General features: G+C 35.8%; 3 protein-coding genes across 3 annotated transcripts; all 3 read right to left on the minus strand.

Moving 5' to 3' along the window:
• Positions 1-1,328: 1,328 nt before the first annotated feature.
• LOC105676913 (uncharacterized) lies at positions 1,329-3,022 on the minus strand. Its single transcript, XM_067349303.1, has 2 exons — positions 2,296-3,022; positions 1,329-2,218 (listed from the first exon to the last, which is right to left on the minus strand). Exons 1-2 carry the CDS (start codon positions 3,020-3,022, stop codon positions 1,329-1,331), a joined length of 1,617 nt encoding a protein of 538 aa, XP_067205404.1.
• A 2,814-nt stretch (positions 3,023-5,836) lies between these two features.
• LOC105676914 (uncharacterized) lies at positions 5,837-10,365 on the minus strand. The gene is made up of 6 exons (XM_067348686.1): positions 10,076-10,365; positions 7,326-7,544; positions 7,103-7,234; positions 6,797-7,017; positions 6,569-6,728; positions 5,837-6,462 (listed from the first exon to the last, which is right to left on the minus strand). Exons 2-4 carry the CDS (start codon positions 7,435-7,437, stop codon positions 6,821-6,823), a joined length of 441 nt encoding a protein of 146 aa, XP_067204787.1. The 5' UTR covers positions 7,438-7,544; positions 10,076-10,365; the 3' UTR covers positions 5,837-6,462; positions 6,569-6,728; positions 6,797-6,820.
• A 4,828-nt stretch (positions 10,366-15,193) lies between these two features.
• On the minus strand, positions 15,194-16,030 carry LOC136997902 (uncharacterized). The gene has a single exon (XM_067349304.1). It carries the CDS (start codon positions 16,028-16,030, stop codon positions 15,194-15,196), a length of 837 nt encoding a protein of 278 aa, XP_067205405.1.
• Between the last annotated feature and the right edge of the window lie 2,651 nt (positions 16,031-18,681).

The raw sequence follows: 18,681 nt of genomic DNA on the forward strand, positions 1-18,681 counted from the left end.
AGTCTGGGAGAGAGTACGCGCTCCCGCGATTCTACGAAGATGCGTTTTGAAGCTTTTAACGCCAGCTTTCCAAAGACCGCCGAAATGAGGCGCGGCGGCTGGTATGAAATGTCAGTCAACTCCGTCCTTGATGAGGACATCTCGGAGTGCAGGCTCCTTGACAAGAGCGTCGAAATAGCGCTTTAGCTCATGATCAGCTCCGCGAAAGTTTGTTCCGTTGTCACTATACAGCCTCTTCGGCAATCCCCTTCTGCTGCAGAACCTTTTAAAGGCGGCAAGAAAACCAGCCGTGGAATAATTCTCAATAAGCTCAAGGTGAATGGCTTTGATAACTAGACAGATGATCAACGCGATGTATGACTTGCGCGCCTTGTGTCCTCGACCGACGAAGGGAGTTACGAGAAAGGGACCTGCATAGTCCACTCCGGTATGCGAGAAAGGAGGAGATGGATTGACCCGAGAGGAGGGAAGGTTCTCCATGAGCTGAGATGAAAGTCGTGCCGAGTGACGAGCGCAGAGTACGCATTGGCGTATGTGGCTTTTTACGGCGCTACGGCCACCCAGTAGTCAATAACGTTGGCGGAGCGTGCGAAGCACCAGTTGTACGCCCTCATGAAGCGTATCCTTATGAATTCTGTCAATGAGCAGTGCGGAGAGAGGACCTCGCGGTAGAATGATTGGATGCTGCTTATCGTAACCAAGCGCTGAATTCTTTAACCGCCCGCCAAGACGGAGTAAAGAATCTTCCCCAATGAACGGGCTTAGTGCTTTCAACGGGCTTGATTGAGATACTGAAGAACCCTTCTTCAGTGACTTTAGTTCAGAAGCGAATGATCTTCGCTGAACGTATCGAAGCCAGAATAGTTCGGCTTTAAGAAACTCGTCGGAGTTTCTAACATTACAGAGAGAAAGGACCAAGCTTCTTCCTTTTGTCTCGAGCGCACGACGAATTTGCGTACGTACGCGGTAACACGAATTAATTTGTTCCAACTGGAACATCTATGGAGCAAATCCCACTCGTCATTGCCTTCCACGTGAAAGGCGACTGACTTGCGGGTCTCTGCTAATACAATTTGTGCAACGTCAGGTCCAACTGCACTGGAAACATCATGGATCTGCCACGATGTTGAAGGTTGACAAAGCCACGAGGACCCCGTCCACCACAACGGATGAGAAAGTAACTCGGAGGCCGATAACCCGCGCGAAGCGCAATCGGCTGGATTGTCTTTCGACGGTACGTGATTCCAGCGCCCCAAAGGCAAGTTACTCTGTATCTCGGACACTCGATTGGCCATGTAGGTGGTCCAGTTCGAGGCATGTTGGCGCACTCACGCCAGAGTGATGGAGGAATCTGTCCAGCCGTAGACAGGCGTTGACGGTATTCGCAAGGAACTAAGAGTCCATTTAATGAGTCGACTTAGAAGTACGATAGCGTTGAGTTCCAGTCGCGGAATGCTAGCCGTCTTGACGGAAGCAACTTTGGTCTTCGCAACGAGTAAGCTGATTTGAAAGCTTGACATTGAGTGAAGAACTCGAAGATATACAACAGCGGCGTAAGCGCGGCTAGAAGCGTCCGCAAACCCGTGTATTTCGTAAGCCAGATCGGATGGATGTTGACCAGTCCATCGCGGTATCCGGATCTCGTTCAAACTTTCAAGTTCCGCGACGTAGTCGCTCCAGCGCTGGAGTAACGTGTCGGGAAGAGGTGCATCCCAATCGCAACGGAGAAACCACAGTTCCTGCAGCAATATTTTTGCAACAATGACGACAGGCGCGGCCCAACCAAGTGGGTCGTACAGTCTAGCAACAAACGACAGGATTGAACGTTTTGTGGGCGTGTCCGGAGCAACGAAATTAACAATGAATCTGAAGACGTCTTTGAGAGGAAGCCACGAAAGACCGAGAACTTTAAGAGACTCGTCTTTTAGTATGAGATGGTCGGTCACCTCGGGTTGGTCAGCCGAGAGATCTCTAAGAAGATCACTGGAATTAGACGCCCACTTACGAAGCTGAAATCCCTCCTTTTTCATGAGCTCGACGAGCTGAAAACGAGTATCGGTGAGGGATCTGACGTCATCAGCCCCGAATAACGCGTCATCCACGTAAATGAAATCCTGAAGAATTGAAACTGCAGACGGGTAAGCATTTCCTTCGTCGAGAGCAAGCTGCTTCAAGACGCGCATTGCTAGGTACGGAGCCGGCGCGAGACCGTACATAACTGTAAAAAGTCGAAAGTATAAGATTATAAGATTAATAATAATAATAAGTATAAGATTGGCGAGTCATCTGACGGACGCCAAAAAATGCGCTGAAAGTCCGCATCGAGCGGATGTATTCGTATATGACAGAACATCTTGGCGATGTCTGCCGTGTAAACGTAGCACCACTGGCGCCATCGTAACAGAACAGCAGGAAGATCTTGTTGTAATTTCGGTCCAATCAACAAATGATCGTTCAATGAAGAGCCGTTTCGTGTTTTGCACGATGCATTGAACACGACTCTTAATTTCGTAGTGCAGCTAGCTTCACGTAAGACAGGATGATGCGGTATGTAAACCGGAATAAAATCGGTCCTATCCATGCTAGCCACAGGTTTCATGTGCCCGAGAGAGCGATATTCTTCGAGAAAATCGCTATATTGAGAACAAATCTCGGCACGAGATTCCAGTCTCTTTTCAAGTCTATTATAACACGAAAGAACAATAGACAATGAGTCTCCGATATCGATCGGCGGAGCATGTTTAAATGGCAATCGAACTACATATCGTCCATCTTGAGAGCGACTATGAGTGTCATCGAAATGACGTTCGCATCTCTCTTCCTCCTCGGTGAGAGGGGGCGACAGAGAGATCTCCTCGTCCTCCCAGAATCTCTGGAGCAACGAGTTAACATCTTGCGTAAGAACGCAATTTAATACAGAAGCTTCCTCAGAAGGTGATTCTTGATTCCCGGTAGGACCGGACAGGATCCAACCGAGCGGTCGATTGTGTGGTCGGCGTACCGTGCGGATCTTGACGCACATCGTTCTTCAAGAGAGAATCATAAATGTCGGCACCGATCAACATATGAATGCGGTGATGACTAGAAGGATCAGGATCGGCAAGAGACAATCTTCGCAGATGAGGCCACGACTCCACAGACTGAATTCGCGAAGCAGCGTAAGAAGTTATGCGTTGAAAGACGTAGGCTGTCACGGGAAACGCAGGTTTAGACAGCGCGCACGGCGTTAAAGTCAAGGGTACGCGTGATTTTGCCGAACCCGTAAACCGTTCACCGAAACACTTGATTTGTAGATCGGCTCGCTGACGCTTTGTACGCAGCGCTTGACAAAGGGACTCAGACACAAAGCTGAATGTTGATCCCTGATCTAACAACCCAGTAAACATTCGATATCTTATGTATATACATGAAATATCCATAATGTGAAAAAAATGTACTGTATATACTATGTACATACATATGATATACGCTGATGTAGATACATTTGTGGATATACATAAGATATCTTATAGATATACATAGAATGTATATTCGAACAAGATCGCTGCCTGTATATACGTAGAATATACCTCGTGTACATTCCATGTATTGTGACGTGACGCTTTTGGAGCGCCGTCACAAGGGCAACAGCCCGGCCGAGAGAGCAAAGAGTTCTGGAGTTGCTCCTCGCTTTGAGAAAGCAATTCGCAAGACTCCACCCTTCAGCTCGTATTATTCCATATTTCGTTTCCGTTTATGTTTTATTTGTCGATACTGTTAGATTAGTTTGTAAGGCGAGAACCCGAGCGGATGGTATTGCGTGCATTGTGCCTCCGGGCGAAGACGTCCGCATCGCCAAGAAGACCGGACGTCGGGGGATCATCAACGGGCGTCACATGCTAGTGACCTCGACGGAAAAAAGATCCAGTATCGCGCCGCCGTCAATCCCGCCATCTGAACCCGTTTCTAATGCAATCTTGCTTCCAGCTGCAACGCCAAAGAACAAATAAGGCACGCATCGGAGGACCTCGCCCTGCTGCAGAAGGCGCCGAGAGTCCTCAAGATACCACCGGAGGGACTGGAGTACGGCCCGGCCAGCCTAATCAGCCCTGCCCGCGGATAACAGCTCTTACCGATCGGTTATCGACCGGCGGACCAGTCAGTTCTCAGAACCAAAAAGAAGCCGGGGTGCTTCGAGAGAACCATGGGCGGTTCTTGGAAGCCTCTCTCGAAGAAATCGGGAAGATGTGCGGAAAATCGGCGCGGGACGGGAAGAACCTACAGCCCAAAATTTTGAGGAACACTGTTCGGTGTGCCACGATAGTACAAGGACCAGCTCCAGGACTCGCCCAGACGACGCCGAAGACGCCTATCACTGTAAGCCGCCTCTCGGGTAGCCGTAGAGTTCTGTCCGAACAAGGCTGGTAGCGTGAGCCCATCCTGTTTTATGTCTCTCACAAGACTAACACGCGAATTTGATACCGTGAGCTCCGTTTTAGACGCTCAGTTATCGCATATCCAGCCGGCTCCGGGTATCGTGTCGAAGCCTCTCTATCGCGAGCTAATCACCGACAGTCTCTCGTTGTTCGTTACCGTATTGATTGTACCGATTTCCGTTACCGTTTCTTTTTTGATACCGTCTTTCGTTGTCGTTTTTCGCGATCTCACTATTTAAAATTATCGTACGTCAATGTCCGCGGACGGATTTTGCGCGAGAAGTGAGGAAAATCCGCGAAAATAGCCGCTCCGCGACATAGCCTTTCTGGCCGTCAGATTACCGTTCGTTTCAAACTGTGTTTATTTGGCCTTCATTGGCCCCGTCGTATTGTCAATATATGTGATATCTGTTTCGCCGAGTATCGTTGAGTCAGCTACCGTTTTTCGTGATTGCGTTTCAAAGTTCCGTACAGTTACCGAAGTTTCTTTTATGCTACCGATCTTGCGGGCGATTTGTATCGCTGCCGCCTTTATCGAACAATTATCGTCGCATCGGCTCCGGCCAAATTATAATTGCTCACCGCATTGTGATCTACTCATTTTTAACCTTGTCACTGAATCTGTGACTTATCAAATATACATTATTGTTCAATACTAATTATTGAGTTGTCCTTGTGTTCGACTCTCACTCCAGATTCTCATCGTAAAATAAACGAACTGCACCCCTCTGCCATACACTGAGCAAGGAGCGGCCGGACATATTATAAGAATTATCTAAGTTACCGTTACCGCGGTGCGATTACACGCACCTGGCGCCCATTTCCGGTTACCGGTTTCGTCGGGTTACCTCTGTTACCGCTATTATCGAATCGTGCATTTCTTGCCGATACCGCACGAGTTACCTTCCCACATAGCACACAAATATATATTGCATATACAGTGTATATACATCTATGGATATTGAATATCCATGGAATATCCACAAAACTTAAATTAATATCCATTATACATCCACTGTATCTTCGAATTGATTCCAGCAAAAATTCATTTCATATCCATAGAAACTACATCCGTACATCCTATATATATATATGGATATTTACAATGGATGTTTTTTATATTAAGAAATGTCCATTGAAAACATCCACATGATATACATAGGATGTACGGATGTATATTCTATGGATATGAAATGGATCTTTGTGCTGAAGTCAATTCAAAGATACAATGGATATACACTACATATTAATTTAAGTTTTCGTGAATATCCCATGGATATTCAATATTCATAGATGTATATACATTGTAATATATATTTGTGTGCTATGTGGGAAGTAAATCGTAATAGGAAAAGAAATAAATTGTATGTTTGTTTTAATCTATTTTAATTTTCTTCAATAGAAAATTATAACAATATATAATTATCGTCCTATAATAGTTAATTATTTAACACTCTATCTTTTTGAACAAAACAAAACGTAGAAAAAAAACAGTCATTTATATAATATTTGCTTTTAAAGAATATATCTTCTTACATATATAATACTATTCGTAGTTTTGTTACACAAATTTTTTTAACAAAACAAATACAAAAAAAAACATTAAGTCATATTTAGTATTACATTTAAATAATACATTGCACTTATATCTTTCTAAATTTCTAGTAAAATATATAAACGTTGAAAAAAACACAAATCGTTATAAACGTAAAAAAAAAACAAAAAAATTTTTTTTTAAACAAAAATTAAATAAAAAAAATTTAACGGAATGTATAAAAAAATAAGTTACTCTATTTGTTCTTCGGTACAGTCCATTTTGGTTTAGTAGGTGCCTCTTGTTCAATTTCTTTCAGTTCAGTCGAAACTTTTTTCCGTTTAGTCGGTGTAGTCTTCTTTGGTTCAATTTGAGCCTTCTTTGGTGCATCGCTCCCTAAAATCCTTGTGTTATTATAAAAACGCTCCTTACTTCTCACGAGCCACGACTTTATTATTTCAATAATTTCGTATTCTCTACAATCTGCTGTATTTTTATTCGCGCGAACAACATCTGAAAGTAAATGAATAAGTGTTTCAATACTGCAACAAAATTTGCTTTTATTATGTTTTTTTTTCTTTTAAGAATTCTAGTATTAAATAAAAAAACAAACACTAACCTATGATTACTGAAGAAATCAAAAGTGATTTAAAAACTTGTTTCTTTTTTTTGCCTTTCCAAGAGTATTCCATGCCTAAGGAATTTTCAAATAATCGATACATAACCCGTTTGACAACCTCCTTCACTGTTGGTCCGCCTATTTTGCTCAATTCTGCAACCTATAAGAAAAGAAAATGTAAAATTTTGTAGACACTTACATGAGATTTCCGTGAAATTACTAAAGTACCAAGTTTTTTTTGTTTTGTTTGGTTTATAGCCACTCCTCTACTTGAATTAATCCTGCCGAGTCCATAGGAAATAAGTTTAATATTGGCAGTGGCTCACTTGGCAAGATCGTGGGTTTTACTATCGTTTTTGATGCAATCACCAATGAAGAAATTGACTCAGAAATGGCATTAAGTTTTAAATGCAGGAGGTTTATATCTTTCAGACATTGCTTTTGATATTCTGTAATGAAACAAACCATATTTAAGCATCGAAATCAAATTAAAATAAATATATTACATAAGAGAATAAGAAAATTTCGGTATACCTTTTAATTCGAACAATTGTGCTTTCATTATCTGCCTTTCTTCACGTTCTGATACAGTCTTATCAATCTCAACAGAATCATTTGTATCGTGTTCAATTTTTTTATGTTCCACACGTTTTTTGTTTGTGAAAACTTAAACAATAGTATAAACAATAATTTAATTAATATATTAGACTTATTAATATGCATATGAAAAAATATTATAGATAGATTACAGAATTACCATCAAAATTTTCAAATTGAACGGGATATTCATTCGAATCATCGTCAGAAACTGCTTTCTCGGTGTCACTGCTACTAGAAGCGAATCGACACTTTTCAGTTTTCTTCGACATTTTTTGGATGCATCTCTTCTTTTTTAAAACCAATGATTCGTCATTAGAAGTTAAGAGATCAGTTGTTTGCGCTTTTTCAGCTTTATGTTGAGCGTATTCTAAATCATCTAAATTTGTAAATAAAACAATAAATAAATAAATAAATAAATAAATATTGAAAATTTTTCCTCATGTTGCTACTGGCTTAAATCTTAATATTGATTTTTATTTTTTCTAAAGTATTTTTAAAAAATTATTTTTTTTTAAGTGAATTTATTTATTATTAACTAATCGTCTTTTAAATCCCGAAAACCCCTGATCCTTTTGTATTTAAATAAATCTAGAAAAATAATAATTGATAATTCTATGATTCACTGAAATCAATATTCCTTACATCAAAAGTTTTTTTAATGAATATTTTAAAATTTTATGCATAATTGACTCACCATATTTGTACATAATATTATCATAATAAAAAGGCAAAATTCCGTATAAAACATTTTAGGAGTTCTTGAGCGTAAGAAATGGATGTCTCAGAAGTAGCATGACGCGGACTTATAAGAATTAAACTTGCTACACTTAGCGTTACAAAATTATTATATATAAATGTTGGTAATATTTTCTTTAACACTAATGGACCACTGTACAATAAAAAAAAACGAAATTCTGTGCCTTTGAATCTTTTACACTCTTCTATTGATCTTGTTTTACGAGAAAATTCGCATGGAATATATTTTTTTAATATTGACAACTGTTGCGATATTTTTTGCACATTTCGGGCATGCAATTTATGTGGAGGTTTTCCAAAAATCCAGCCGCGTACCGATTATGGCACAAAAGCCTCTTGCATGCACCTAATAAAAGCGCATGCATGTAGTCTACGGGAACATTGTTAATCATATCAAAATTCGGTAAATTTAATAAACTGCTTGAACCAGTATGATGTTCAGGTTGTTCTTTATTTCGAAATGAAGTATCAGTTCTCTTAGTGCAATCAGTTTCAATGAAACACATTACATTATTGTACATATCCCCTGTTATTGTGCATTTTGGACACGAATAATACCCGGAATGGCCTTTAGTAGCTAGAACAAGTGATTTTGCTGGTGTGTCACAGATTAACATTAAAACTTTAAAATTACAACAAATTGAGTTAATTATAATTCCATTGCATGATAAGTGAATACATTCATTAATAAAATCGGATAAAAACTCATGTGGATTTGGTTTCTCGTCGCCATGGAAGAGAGCTACTAAAAACACTTTTCCTTTCAGAGCTGGCACAGACTTTAATGAGTATAATATTGGCCAAAAAGTACTGTTTGTACTTTTGGATATAGGAAGTCCATCAATATTTACAGCTAGATCTATATCTTGGTTGGCATGAATTTTTATCCTATGTTTAATTAGAAGTGCATTTAATGAACTTTCAATTCCGAAGTAATAGAATAAACCCGAGCTTATCTCTTTTACGAATAATGCACAAGGTGTTTTTAAAAGTGTTCTAGGATCTTTTGGTAAAACATTTTTTAATGAAGGCAACATACGCAAAATTCCAAGTAATTTTCCCGTAGACGACAAACTGATTAGCTTTCACTAATTGCCCACTGTGCTAAGGCAGATTTAAAAGTCTCTCCGATCGTTTTATAATCACTTAAAGAAATATTTGTTGTGCACGGTTGAAAACTAATATTCGTATGTTTCTCAAATGTTGAAGATTCTGTTATAAATTCATCTTTTCCCGCAAAGTCAAAATTTATGAGATTATTTGAAGGTAATGAATCACGTAATAATGTATCGCTAGCATTAATCGACGGACTATTTTGCTTAGTCGAATTGCATGCGTTACTTAAATTATTGTTATTCATAGATAGTGTATTAGCGTTTAAATGAGAAGCATTATTAATTATCGCTAATGATCGTTTGAATCGTTCATTAGCCTTTCTTAAACGCTTTTTATGCTTTTGTTTTTCAGTGTGTTCCATTATATTTATTATTTACAATAAATACTATTTTTTACAGATAAATTCAATTAATAATCTTCAACTGAAAAAGGAGAAATATAAACATTTGTTAGAATTTTTGTTAATATATACCGCTGCAACATTTGTTCCTTTCTTAATTTGAATCAGTGAAATTTTCACATGACATTTTACTGTTGAATCAGAAAATGATTCTCATTCACTGATTAATTAATGAAAATCTTGCTCTTCTTGTATTAAAAATAGATTGTGCATGCTTTTAATCATTATGCTCTGATAAATTTTCACATAAACTGCCTGCTACCCAACAAATACAAAGTATAAGAGTAACATAACCTTACAAGTGTTTTAATGTCCCACTCATTAATGTAATTGTTATATACGTAATAAAGCATATTACATCGCAATTATATTGTTGAGTGGGATATTATAACATTAATATTATATTACTATTAATATTTGCTGAGTATGCTACGATTAAAAGTGCATTTTTCTAACTTTCTTCACTTTTACTGCGATATGTACTAAAATTCAAAATAAGTATTTTATCAAAAAAAAAAGCCAACAGTGACTATTCACTGAAGATCTATGAGTTCTCTGATTAAAATTTAGAGAGAAATATCAAAAAAGAAATATCAAAAATGCGAATGGGCATAATAGAAGTTCAATTTACTTACTTTATTCAAATAAAAAACTTTTTTTCGACTTGTCTGCTTTCACTTCCACTTTGTCGATGCTTTTGGATGCTTCGTTTTCGATTCCAGATTACTTTAGGTTAAATAGGCAGCAGGCAGCGGCAACGACGAGACAAGCATAAACAAATTTTGTCGCTCGAACCAGTGATGCAAGGCAGAGGTGCCAGTTTTCCCCGGAGAGCTCCACACGCACACAACTGAGACCGGCTGACGTCACGTGTCCGTGTGCGCTCGGCTGTCGACTGGTAGAAGTGAGCGAACCTATGTCTTGTATCTCCTTCCCACCAAGCCTAGCATTAAACCGGTTTTAACGCTCGCACCATTTCTTCTGCCAAGCGTTGGCAGCAAAAATGCTTTCCCGAATTTCGCTCCACGCGACTAAGTCGACTAGCGGCGTGTTGCTTTTGCTCGACGCGATATTTTTTCTGAGATTTACAGTCTTTTATGAAATATATATCATATTTATATTAATAAAATATTTTAACATTATGTATTTGCAGAATATGATTTTTCACGTTAATGTATAAAATAAGAATAAAGTAATAAAAATTATATATCGCAATATATAAACAAAACAAGTAACATTTCTACAATTTTAGTAGAAAAACATTTTTCCTATTAAAATATATTAACATGAGTTAATTGCGACAAAAATAAGCTTTGAACATATTTAATATATTATTAATTTTTTTATATGTTCCAATTTTACACATTAACGTGAAAAATCACATTATAAATGCATAATATCTTTTGTAAATAGCAAGTTACATTGAGAAGTAATGGAAAGAATTGATTGAAAATAAAAGAAACATGTTTTTACTTAAAAAATATTTATGACTATTTTATTTAACACAAAAGTAATCTGGACAAAGCATACCAATGTGATTATACATCGGATAATTTAGTATTTTAACTTTATTTTAACCATTTTAATATAGTGGTCTTCCGCACCACCCAAGAGGTGGATCTTTGCCAGGAACCCTATTGTACCACTTTTCATTTTTCTTTATACATTACCTTTATATAGATATGGTGTCGTTTGCAGACAAGATACTTATCATACACTTGTCGGTCATAAATGTGGTGTCATTTGTAGACAAGATACTTGTTACATATCGTTTACAAGTGTGTCATTTGCAGACAAAATACTTGTTACATGCCTGTCGTTTAGAAGTGTGGTGTCCTTTGTGGACATATTAATGAAATTTTATTTATCTTAATTAAAAATGATAAGGGTCAACAAATAATAAAATTATAAAAGGAAAGGAGCAATAGAAATCAAAACGCTAGATTTTAGTGCGAACGAACTTGTATTGAGTTATAATAACATTAGTATAAACAGACATTTCATAGCCTGTCATCAGGCTATCCTTAGTGTGAAATAAATAAAATACATATGAAAACGCACGCTGATTTACATTAAGATCTGAGTTAAAACAAATATAATTTAGACGCAAGATTTGTTGTACAATTAATAAAAAAAGTTAGTTTTAACATTGATATAATCAATGTTAGCTCGTCGGTTTTACAAATAAAAGCTTGTCGGTTTTACAAATAAAAGATAAAAGAAAAAAAATTTTAAATTAAAAATTTGTCAAAAATTTTATAAAAAAAGTTAATTAAAATAAAATAAAATAATAAAATTAATTAAAATTATTCAATATTCGAGATCAACAAGTTAAAGAAAAGTTAGTTAATAAAAAAATAATAAAATAACATAAAATGAAATTTATAAAATTTATGTTAAGATAAATAATAGTTTTTTATTATTGTATAACCTCTTCCCCGACTGCCTCTTCTGTTCCCCCGGCCACCTCTGTTGTTCTCGCCTCCTCTTCTTTTTGTTATTCCAGAAGGACCTGGTCTAACATTATTGTCATATTGTAAATTTCGCCGAGCGTACCACCGTTCACGCGACCAACCACCTCCTCTTCTTTTTTTTCTAAAAATAAACACATTTATAGATTAATAATTTAAAACAATTATGCATATGAATAAATCATTTAGTTACAAAAAATAAATAAATATCAATATATATGAAAGAGGCTAATGGAGCCACCGCTGGTTGTTAGTGCGAATTTTTTTATCTCTTATATTTTTTTTCTCGTTTTCCTTCCTTTTAAAAAACTTGCTTACTTTAATCATACATTCCGATTTTTGAATAATAAGATCGATGTATGCAATTTTCGTACACTTTAGTGTCTCGAATCTGAGATCAGTGTACATTTTAATGTCTCAATGCAGACGAATCAAGTTTCTATACAAAACATAAAAAATTTCGCACTAACAACCAACGGTGGCTCTATTAGCCTCTTTCATATATATTGATATTTATTTATTTTTTTGTAACTAAATGATTTATTCATATGCATAATTGTTTTAAATTATTAATCTATAAATGTGTTTATTTTTAGAAAAAAAAAGAAGAGGAGGTGGTTGGTTGCGTGAACGGTAGTACGCTCGGCGAAATTTACAATATGACAATAATGTTAGACCAGGTCCTTCTGGAATAACAAAAAGAAGAGGAGGCCAAAACAACAGAGGTGGCCGGGGGAACAGAAGAGGCAGTCGGGGAAGAGGTCATACAATAATAAAAAACTATTATTTATCTTAACATAAATTTTATAAATTTTATTTTATGTTATTTTATTATTTTTTTATTAACTAACTTTTCTTTAACTTGTTGATCTCGAATATTGAATGATTTTAATTTATTTTATTATTTTATTTTATTTTAATTAACTTTTTTTTATAAAATTTTTGACAAATTTTTAATTTTTAATTTTTTTCTTTTATTTTTTATTTGTAAAACCGACAAGCTTTTATTTGTAAAACCGACGAGCTAACATTGATTATATCAATGTTAAAACTAACTTTTTTTATTAATTTTACAATAAATCTTGCGTCTAAATTATATTTGTTTTAACTCAGATCTTAATGTAAATCAGCGTGCGTTTTCATATGTATTTTATTTATTCCACACTAAGGATAGCCTGATGACAGGCTATGAAATGTCTGTTTATACTAATGTTATTATAACTCAATACAAGTTCGTTCGCACTAAAATCTAGCGTTTTGATTTCTATTGCTCCTTTCCTTTTATAATTTTATTATTTGTTGACCCTTATCATTTTTAATTAAGATAAATAAAATTTCACTAATATGTCCACAAAGGACACCACACTTCTAAACGACAGGCATGTAACAAGTATTTTGTCTGCAAATGACACACTTGTAAACGATATGTAACAAGTATCTTGTCTACAAATGACACCACATTTATGACCGACAAGTGTATGATAAGTATCTTGTCTGCAAACGACACCATATCTATATAAAGGTAATGTATAAAGAAAAATGAAAAGTGGTACAATAGGGTTCCTGGCAAAGATCCACCTCTTGGGTGGTGCGGAAGATTACTATATTAAAATGGTTAAAATAAAGTTAAAATACTAAATTATCCGATGTATAATCACATTGGTATGCTTTGTCCAGATTACTTTTGTGTTAAATAAGATAGTCATAAATATTTTTTAAGTAAAAACTTGTTTCTTTTATTTTCAATCAATTCTTTCCTTTACTTCTCAATGTATCTTGCTATTTACAAAAGATATTATGCATTTATAATGTGATTTTTCACGTTAATGTGTAAAATTGGAACATATAAATAAATTAATAATATATTAAATATGTTCAAAGCTTATTTTTGTCGCAATTAACTCATGTTAATATATTTTAATAGAAAAAATGTTTTTCTACTAAAATTGTAGAAATGTTACTTGTTTTGTTTATATATTGCGATATATAATATTTTATTATTTTATTCTTATTTTTATTACTTTATTCTTATTTTGTACATTAACGTGAAAAATCATATTCTGCAAATACATAATGTTAAAATATTTTATTAATATGAATATGATATATATTTCATAAAAAACTGTAAATCTCAGAAAAAATATCGCGTCGAGCGAAAGTAACACGCCGCTAGTCGACTTAGTCGCGTGGAGCGAAATTCGGGAAAGCATTTTTGCTGTCAACGTTTGGCAGAAGAAATGGTGCGAGCGTTAAAACCGGTTTGATGCCAGGCTTGGTGGGAAGGAGATACAAGACATAGGTTCGCTCACTTCTACCAGTCGACAGCCGAGCGCACACGGACACGTGACGTCAACGGGTCTCGGTTGTGTGCGTGTGGAGCTCTCCGGGGAAAACTGGCAGCTCTGATGCAAGGTCGAACAACATGCGCAACATGAGGGAAATAGCCCCCACCATAGCGACGCTCAACAAGCGAGAGTCGCTGTCGTCTGCCGTCGCCGCGTCCGCGTACGCTCGCCGTTTCAATAGCAGATGACTTTTCTAATCGAATCGCTAGAATATTAAGGCCCTTATACAATGCCAGGCAACAGGCAATAGGAACAGTGTTCCGATTAGGGACCGGTTGTATGCGCATGTGCGGCAATACGGCGTCAGTATAGTGTCTCATACAAGTTAAATAAGGCACCGTTGCCCCCCTACATTGAAAATCTTTAAAATAAACTGAAAATAAAATATATACATATATATAATATATTGTTATGTAATATATATTGTTAAATATTTTCTAAATATTAATTATAGTAAAAAAGAAGAGGAAAAGGTAAAAAATAATATATTCTTCAAATAAAACACTTTTTATATATATAAGGTATTTTGGTGATTAGGGGGAGGTATGACATCAACAATCAGAACTTAATTGAGTTTCTGTAATAAAAGTAGTATTTTATTATTTACAAGTTTTTAGCTTGGTATTTACAAGGTCTCACCTGTAATAAAAGAAACGACATTTAATGTCCGTAGACCGTCGCGTCAATCACTCTTAATCACAGGTGTTTAGATCTGTCAATTGAACACAGTAGAGTCTTTAGGTTAACTTCACTTTAACGATGCTCCACGTGTGTCAATCCGCGTCGTATGATAAGCCGTGCATGTTGCGGTCTACTACACCGACGCTCGAGAGAGCGCGGGAATGGTTGAAGAAAATATATTTTCTTTACATCACCTCTCTCGCGGGAGAAAATGTTTACATTTTTCTTGCAATACTTTACAATATTCGTAGATGATTTAGTCTTCATTTCCGTCTTCCTTGTCGGTGTTTTTATTTTTCTCTTCAAGCGTTGGGAGTGGAATCAGCTTCGATATATGGAAAAGGTTTGACTCTGTTTTTTTGTGATCCGTGTTTACTTTGAAAATTGAATTTGAAATTTTTTCTATGATTACGTACGGTCCAATTTTCAGCTCGTCAAGTTTTCTTCTATTTAGCCTGTTTCCGTTTTCTACGAATACTCTGTCTCCCACGTTGAGGTTTAGGCATTTTCGGTTTTTGTCGTAGATTTTCTTGTTATATTCATGTGATCTTATTGAATTTTTTAGAGCGGTTTCCTTGTCTCTGATCCAATCTTGTTCGGTGATTTTCTTCCTCAGTTCCTGTGGTAATATTGAGACGTTTGTACCATTCATCAGGTAAGATGGTGCGAATCCAGTGACACTATGTTTTGTCTCGTTATATTTTTGTACACATTCGCGTGCTACCGTTGTCCAAGCCATCTTTTTCCCGTTTTCATTGATTTTACATCTAATTTTATTGACTAGTGTTTGATTTAGTCGTTTGTTTATTCCGTTAGAGAAAGGAGAATCTACTGCTGTGAATATTATTGGTATATTTTTATCATCCAGGAATCTTTTGAATTCCTTTGAGTTTATTCCTGGGTATTGGTCCGATAAAAGCATATTAACTTCTTCGGTTTCGGCGATGCCGTTTATTAGTTTAATGAAATCGGCTGCGTTTTGCGTCTTGGACGTCAGGATGTAGGCATGCCTTGTGAAATGATCTACCAGTAGGTGAAGGTATTTCTTTGTAGATCTGGAACCGCCAAAAGCTCCTACAGTGTCTAATGACATGATTCCGAAAGGTTTTGTGGCTGGGCCTAAATATGACATTAAGCCATATTTTGGTTGCCCTTTTGTTTTGTTTTTTATGCAAATTGTGCAGCTTTTACATATCTTTTCGATATTTTTGATTAGATTATTTGCCGTGTAATACGGGTATATATTCTTTTTCATTTGTTGGATGCCTATGTGATAGAGGTTTTCATGAATTTTTTTTAAGAATTTGATGCTAAACTCTTCTGTCAATATTATTTTTTCTGTTTTTTTCATTTTTTTAAAGAAAATGTTTTTTCTCGGTATTAGCTTCTCCTTTGTCCTTTGTACCTTTTCATTCCCTTCTTGATCCTTCAAAATATCCTCCAGTGTTATTACATTTACAACTTTTAACTGTTCATCCGTGCTTTCATCCGGGTCTAGAACAGGATTTCTGCTGAGGCAGTCTGCCTCAAAGTTATATTTTCCTGGTTCATATTTAATCTCAAGATCATACTGGGACAGGTAATACGTCAAGTCCCCAAGTTCCTCATCAGTTCTTGACTTTATATTTAAATTTTCTAATGGTTTGTGATCTGAAAGGATTTTGAATTTTCTTCCTATTAATAAGTGTTGCCAGTATCGTACACTTTCTTTCACTGCCAGGCATTCCAAGTATATGGCTTTTTTCTTTTTTTGAGTTTCGTTCAGTTTTTTTAAGAAGAATGCCACTGGTTTCTCTATTCCATCTTCTTGTGGCTGTTTTAGTACCGCTCCGACTCCTAGTAGGCAGGCATCTGTATAAATGTGTATTGGCCGATTTGGGTCGAAAATCGTCAGTACGGGTTGAGTGCACAATATTTGTTTCATTTCGTCAAAAGATCTTTGACATTCTTCAGTCCACTTGAATTCTTTATTTTTTCTTAATAGGTTGTGTAATGGTTCTAATTTTATAGCTATTTTAGGCACATATTTGTGGTAAAAATTTATTTTTCCCAAGAATTGTCTCACATTTTTCTGTGTCTTAGGTGTTGGAAAGTTTTTTATTGCAATCAAGTTGTCTTTTAGTGGTCTTACTGAATTATTTTGTAATATGTGGCCTAAGTATTTTACTGAATTCTCAACAAAACTGCACTTTGAGAATTTCAGTCAAAAACCTTCTATTTTAATAGCATGGAATAGCTGTGTCAAGTGTTTGATATGATCTTCGAATAATTTTGAGAATATTAGTATGTCGTCTATGTAACTAATCGTGAAGTCTGCCAATTTGTGTTTTCTTATTATATTGCCCATTATTCTTTGGAATATTGCTGGCGCTGTTTTTAGACCAAATGGTAAACAGGTCCACTGGAAGTGTCCTTCTTGCGTGACAAACGCTGTTTTATGTCTGTCTGAAATTTTTAATGATATCGACCAAAACGCTGAGTTCATGTCTAGCTTCGAAAAAAAGTACAATCCCTTGTTTTTACCATAAGATCTTCAATGAGTGGAAACGGTTGTGATTGGGGCACCACGATTTTATTTAACTCTCGAAAATCTATGCACAATCTAGATTTTTTATTTTCTTCTCTCTTGAACGCTAAGGTTACTGGAGCAGCGAACGGACTGTACGATTCCTCTATTAGTTCTTTTCCAGTAGCTTAGCAATTTGTGACTCGATCTCTTTTCTGTCTTCGAATGTGCATCGGTACGGCCTCTTGCTGCAATATTTTTCGACTAATAGGTCTATATGTGCTTCGTAGTCAGTTGTCATGCCGATATCATATTTGTCTTTTGCAAAGATAGTTGCATTTTTGATCATTAAGTCATTTATTTTAGCTTGTTTTTCATAATCTAAGTGATTTATCAAAATGCTAAAGTTTTTTTCTCCAATGTGTTCATTGAAGTTTACCAGATTTGTGGAATCTTCAGCTATTTGATTTTTTCTGATTTTACTGGGACTATGATTGTTTTTTGAGTCATTATTATTCATGTTCTCAACCGTCATTTTCCCTTTATTCTCTGTAGTAGTCTTACTTTTTAGTTCATTGATTTTTATTTCTTTAGAAATACTATTATTTGTTTTGTTTTGGATTTTTTGACTGATTCTTAGGTTTTTATCTTGATTTAATTGAAATTCCTTTATGCAGTCTAGTCCTATTAGGAAATCGTAATCAAAATTTTTTTCATCTATCACAAAGACGTTGATTTGTTTTTCAATGTTGAAAATTTTTGCATTTAGAGTTACCATACCACTTGTTTTTTTAACGCCATTAATAGTTTTCAAATTGGTACTGTTAAAGATACCTGGTTCTTTATTATTGATTCTTAATAATTTTGAATTTATTAGTGAAACGTTTGAGCCGGAATCATAAACTCCAAATATTTCAAGATCACCATTCAATACCAATTTTATTTTTATTAATGGCGGCACAACTAGTTTTTTGAATTATTATCATCTTGTAATTCACATTCCAGTTGTGCGTTGTTGATAAGTTTTATTTGGTTTTCCTCTTTAGTTTGTTTCGTTTTAAACCAGCATGAATCCTCGGGGTGATATCTATTCTTCTTTCCTAATTTTTCGCATATTTTGCATGGTTTCCTCTTTTCTTGTTTCTCCTTTGAATTCATAGATGTATTTTTCTTCTTATCAGACGCATTATTTTTCACTAAGTGTTCCAAACTTCTGATTTCATTGAACAGATCTTTCG

This window comes from Linepithema humile, chromosome 2, assembly GCF_040581485.1.
Source record: "Linepithema humile isolate Giens D197 chromosome 2, Lhum_UNIL_v1.0, whole genome shotgun sequence".
Classification (NCBI taxonomy): Eukaryota; Metazoa; Arthropoda; class Insecta; order Hymenoptera; family Formicidae; genus Linepithema; species Linepithema humile.

What these genes read in the sequence shown, in the direction of transcription:
- LOC105676913 (XM_067349303.1), bottom strand. Translation starts at nt 3,022, where the DNA reads ATGTGCGTCAAGATCCGCACGGTACGCCGACCACACAATCGACCGCTC. An exon ending in CTTTCAGCGCATTTTTTGGC is followed by an intron (nt 2,219 to 2,295) that starts GTCCGTCAGATG and finishes GACTTTTTACAG; the next exon opens with TTATGTACGGTCTCGCGCCG.
- LOC105676914 (XM_067348686.1), bottom strand. Translation starts at nt 7,437, where the DNA reads ATGTCGAAGAAAACTGAAAAGTGTCGATTCGCTTCTAGTAGCAGTGAC. An exon ending in TCAATTTGAAAATTTTGATG is followed by an intron (nt 7,235 to 7,325) that starts GTAATTCTGTAA and finishes CTATTGTTTAAG; the next exon opens with TTTTCACAAACAAAAAACGT. An exon ending in ACAATTGTTCGAATTAAAAG is followed by an intron (nt 7,018 to 7,102) that starts GTATACCGAAAT and finishes GTTTCATTACAG; the next exon opens with AATATCAAAAGCAATGTCTG.
- LOC136997902 (XM_067349304.1), bottom strand. Translation starts at nt 16,030, where the DNA reads ATGTCATTAGACACTGTAGGAGCTTTTGGCGGTTCCAGATCTACAAAG.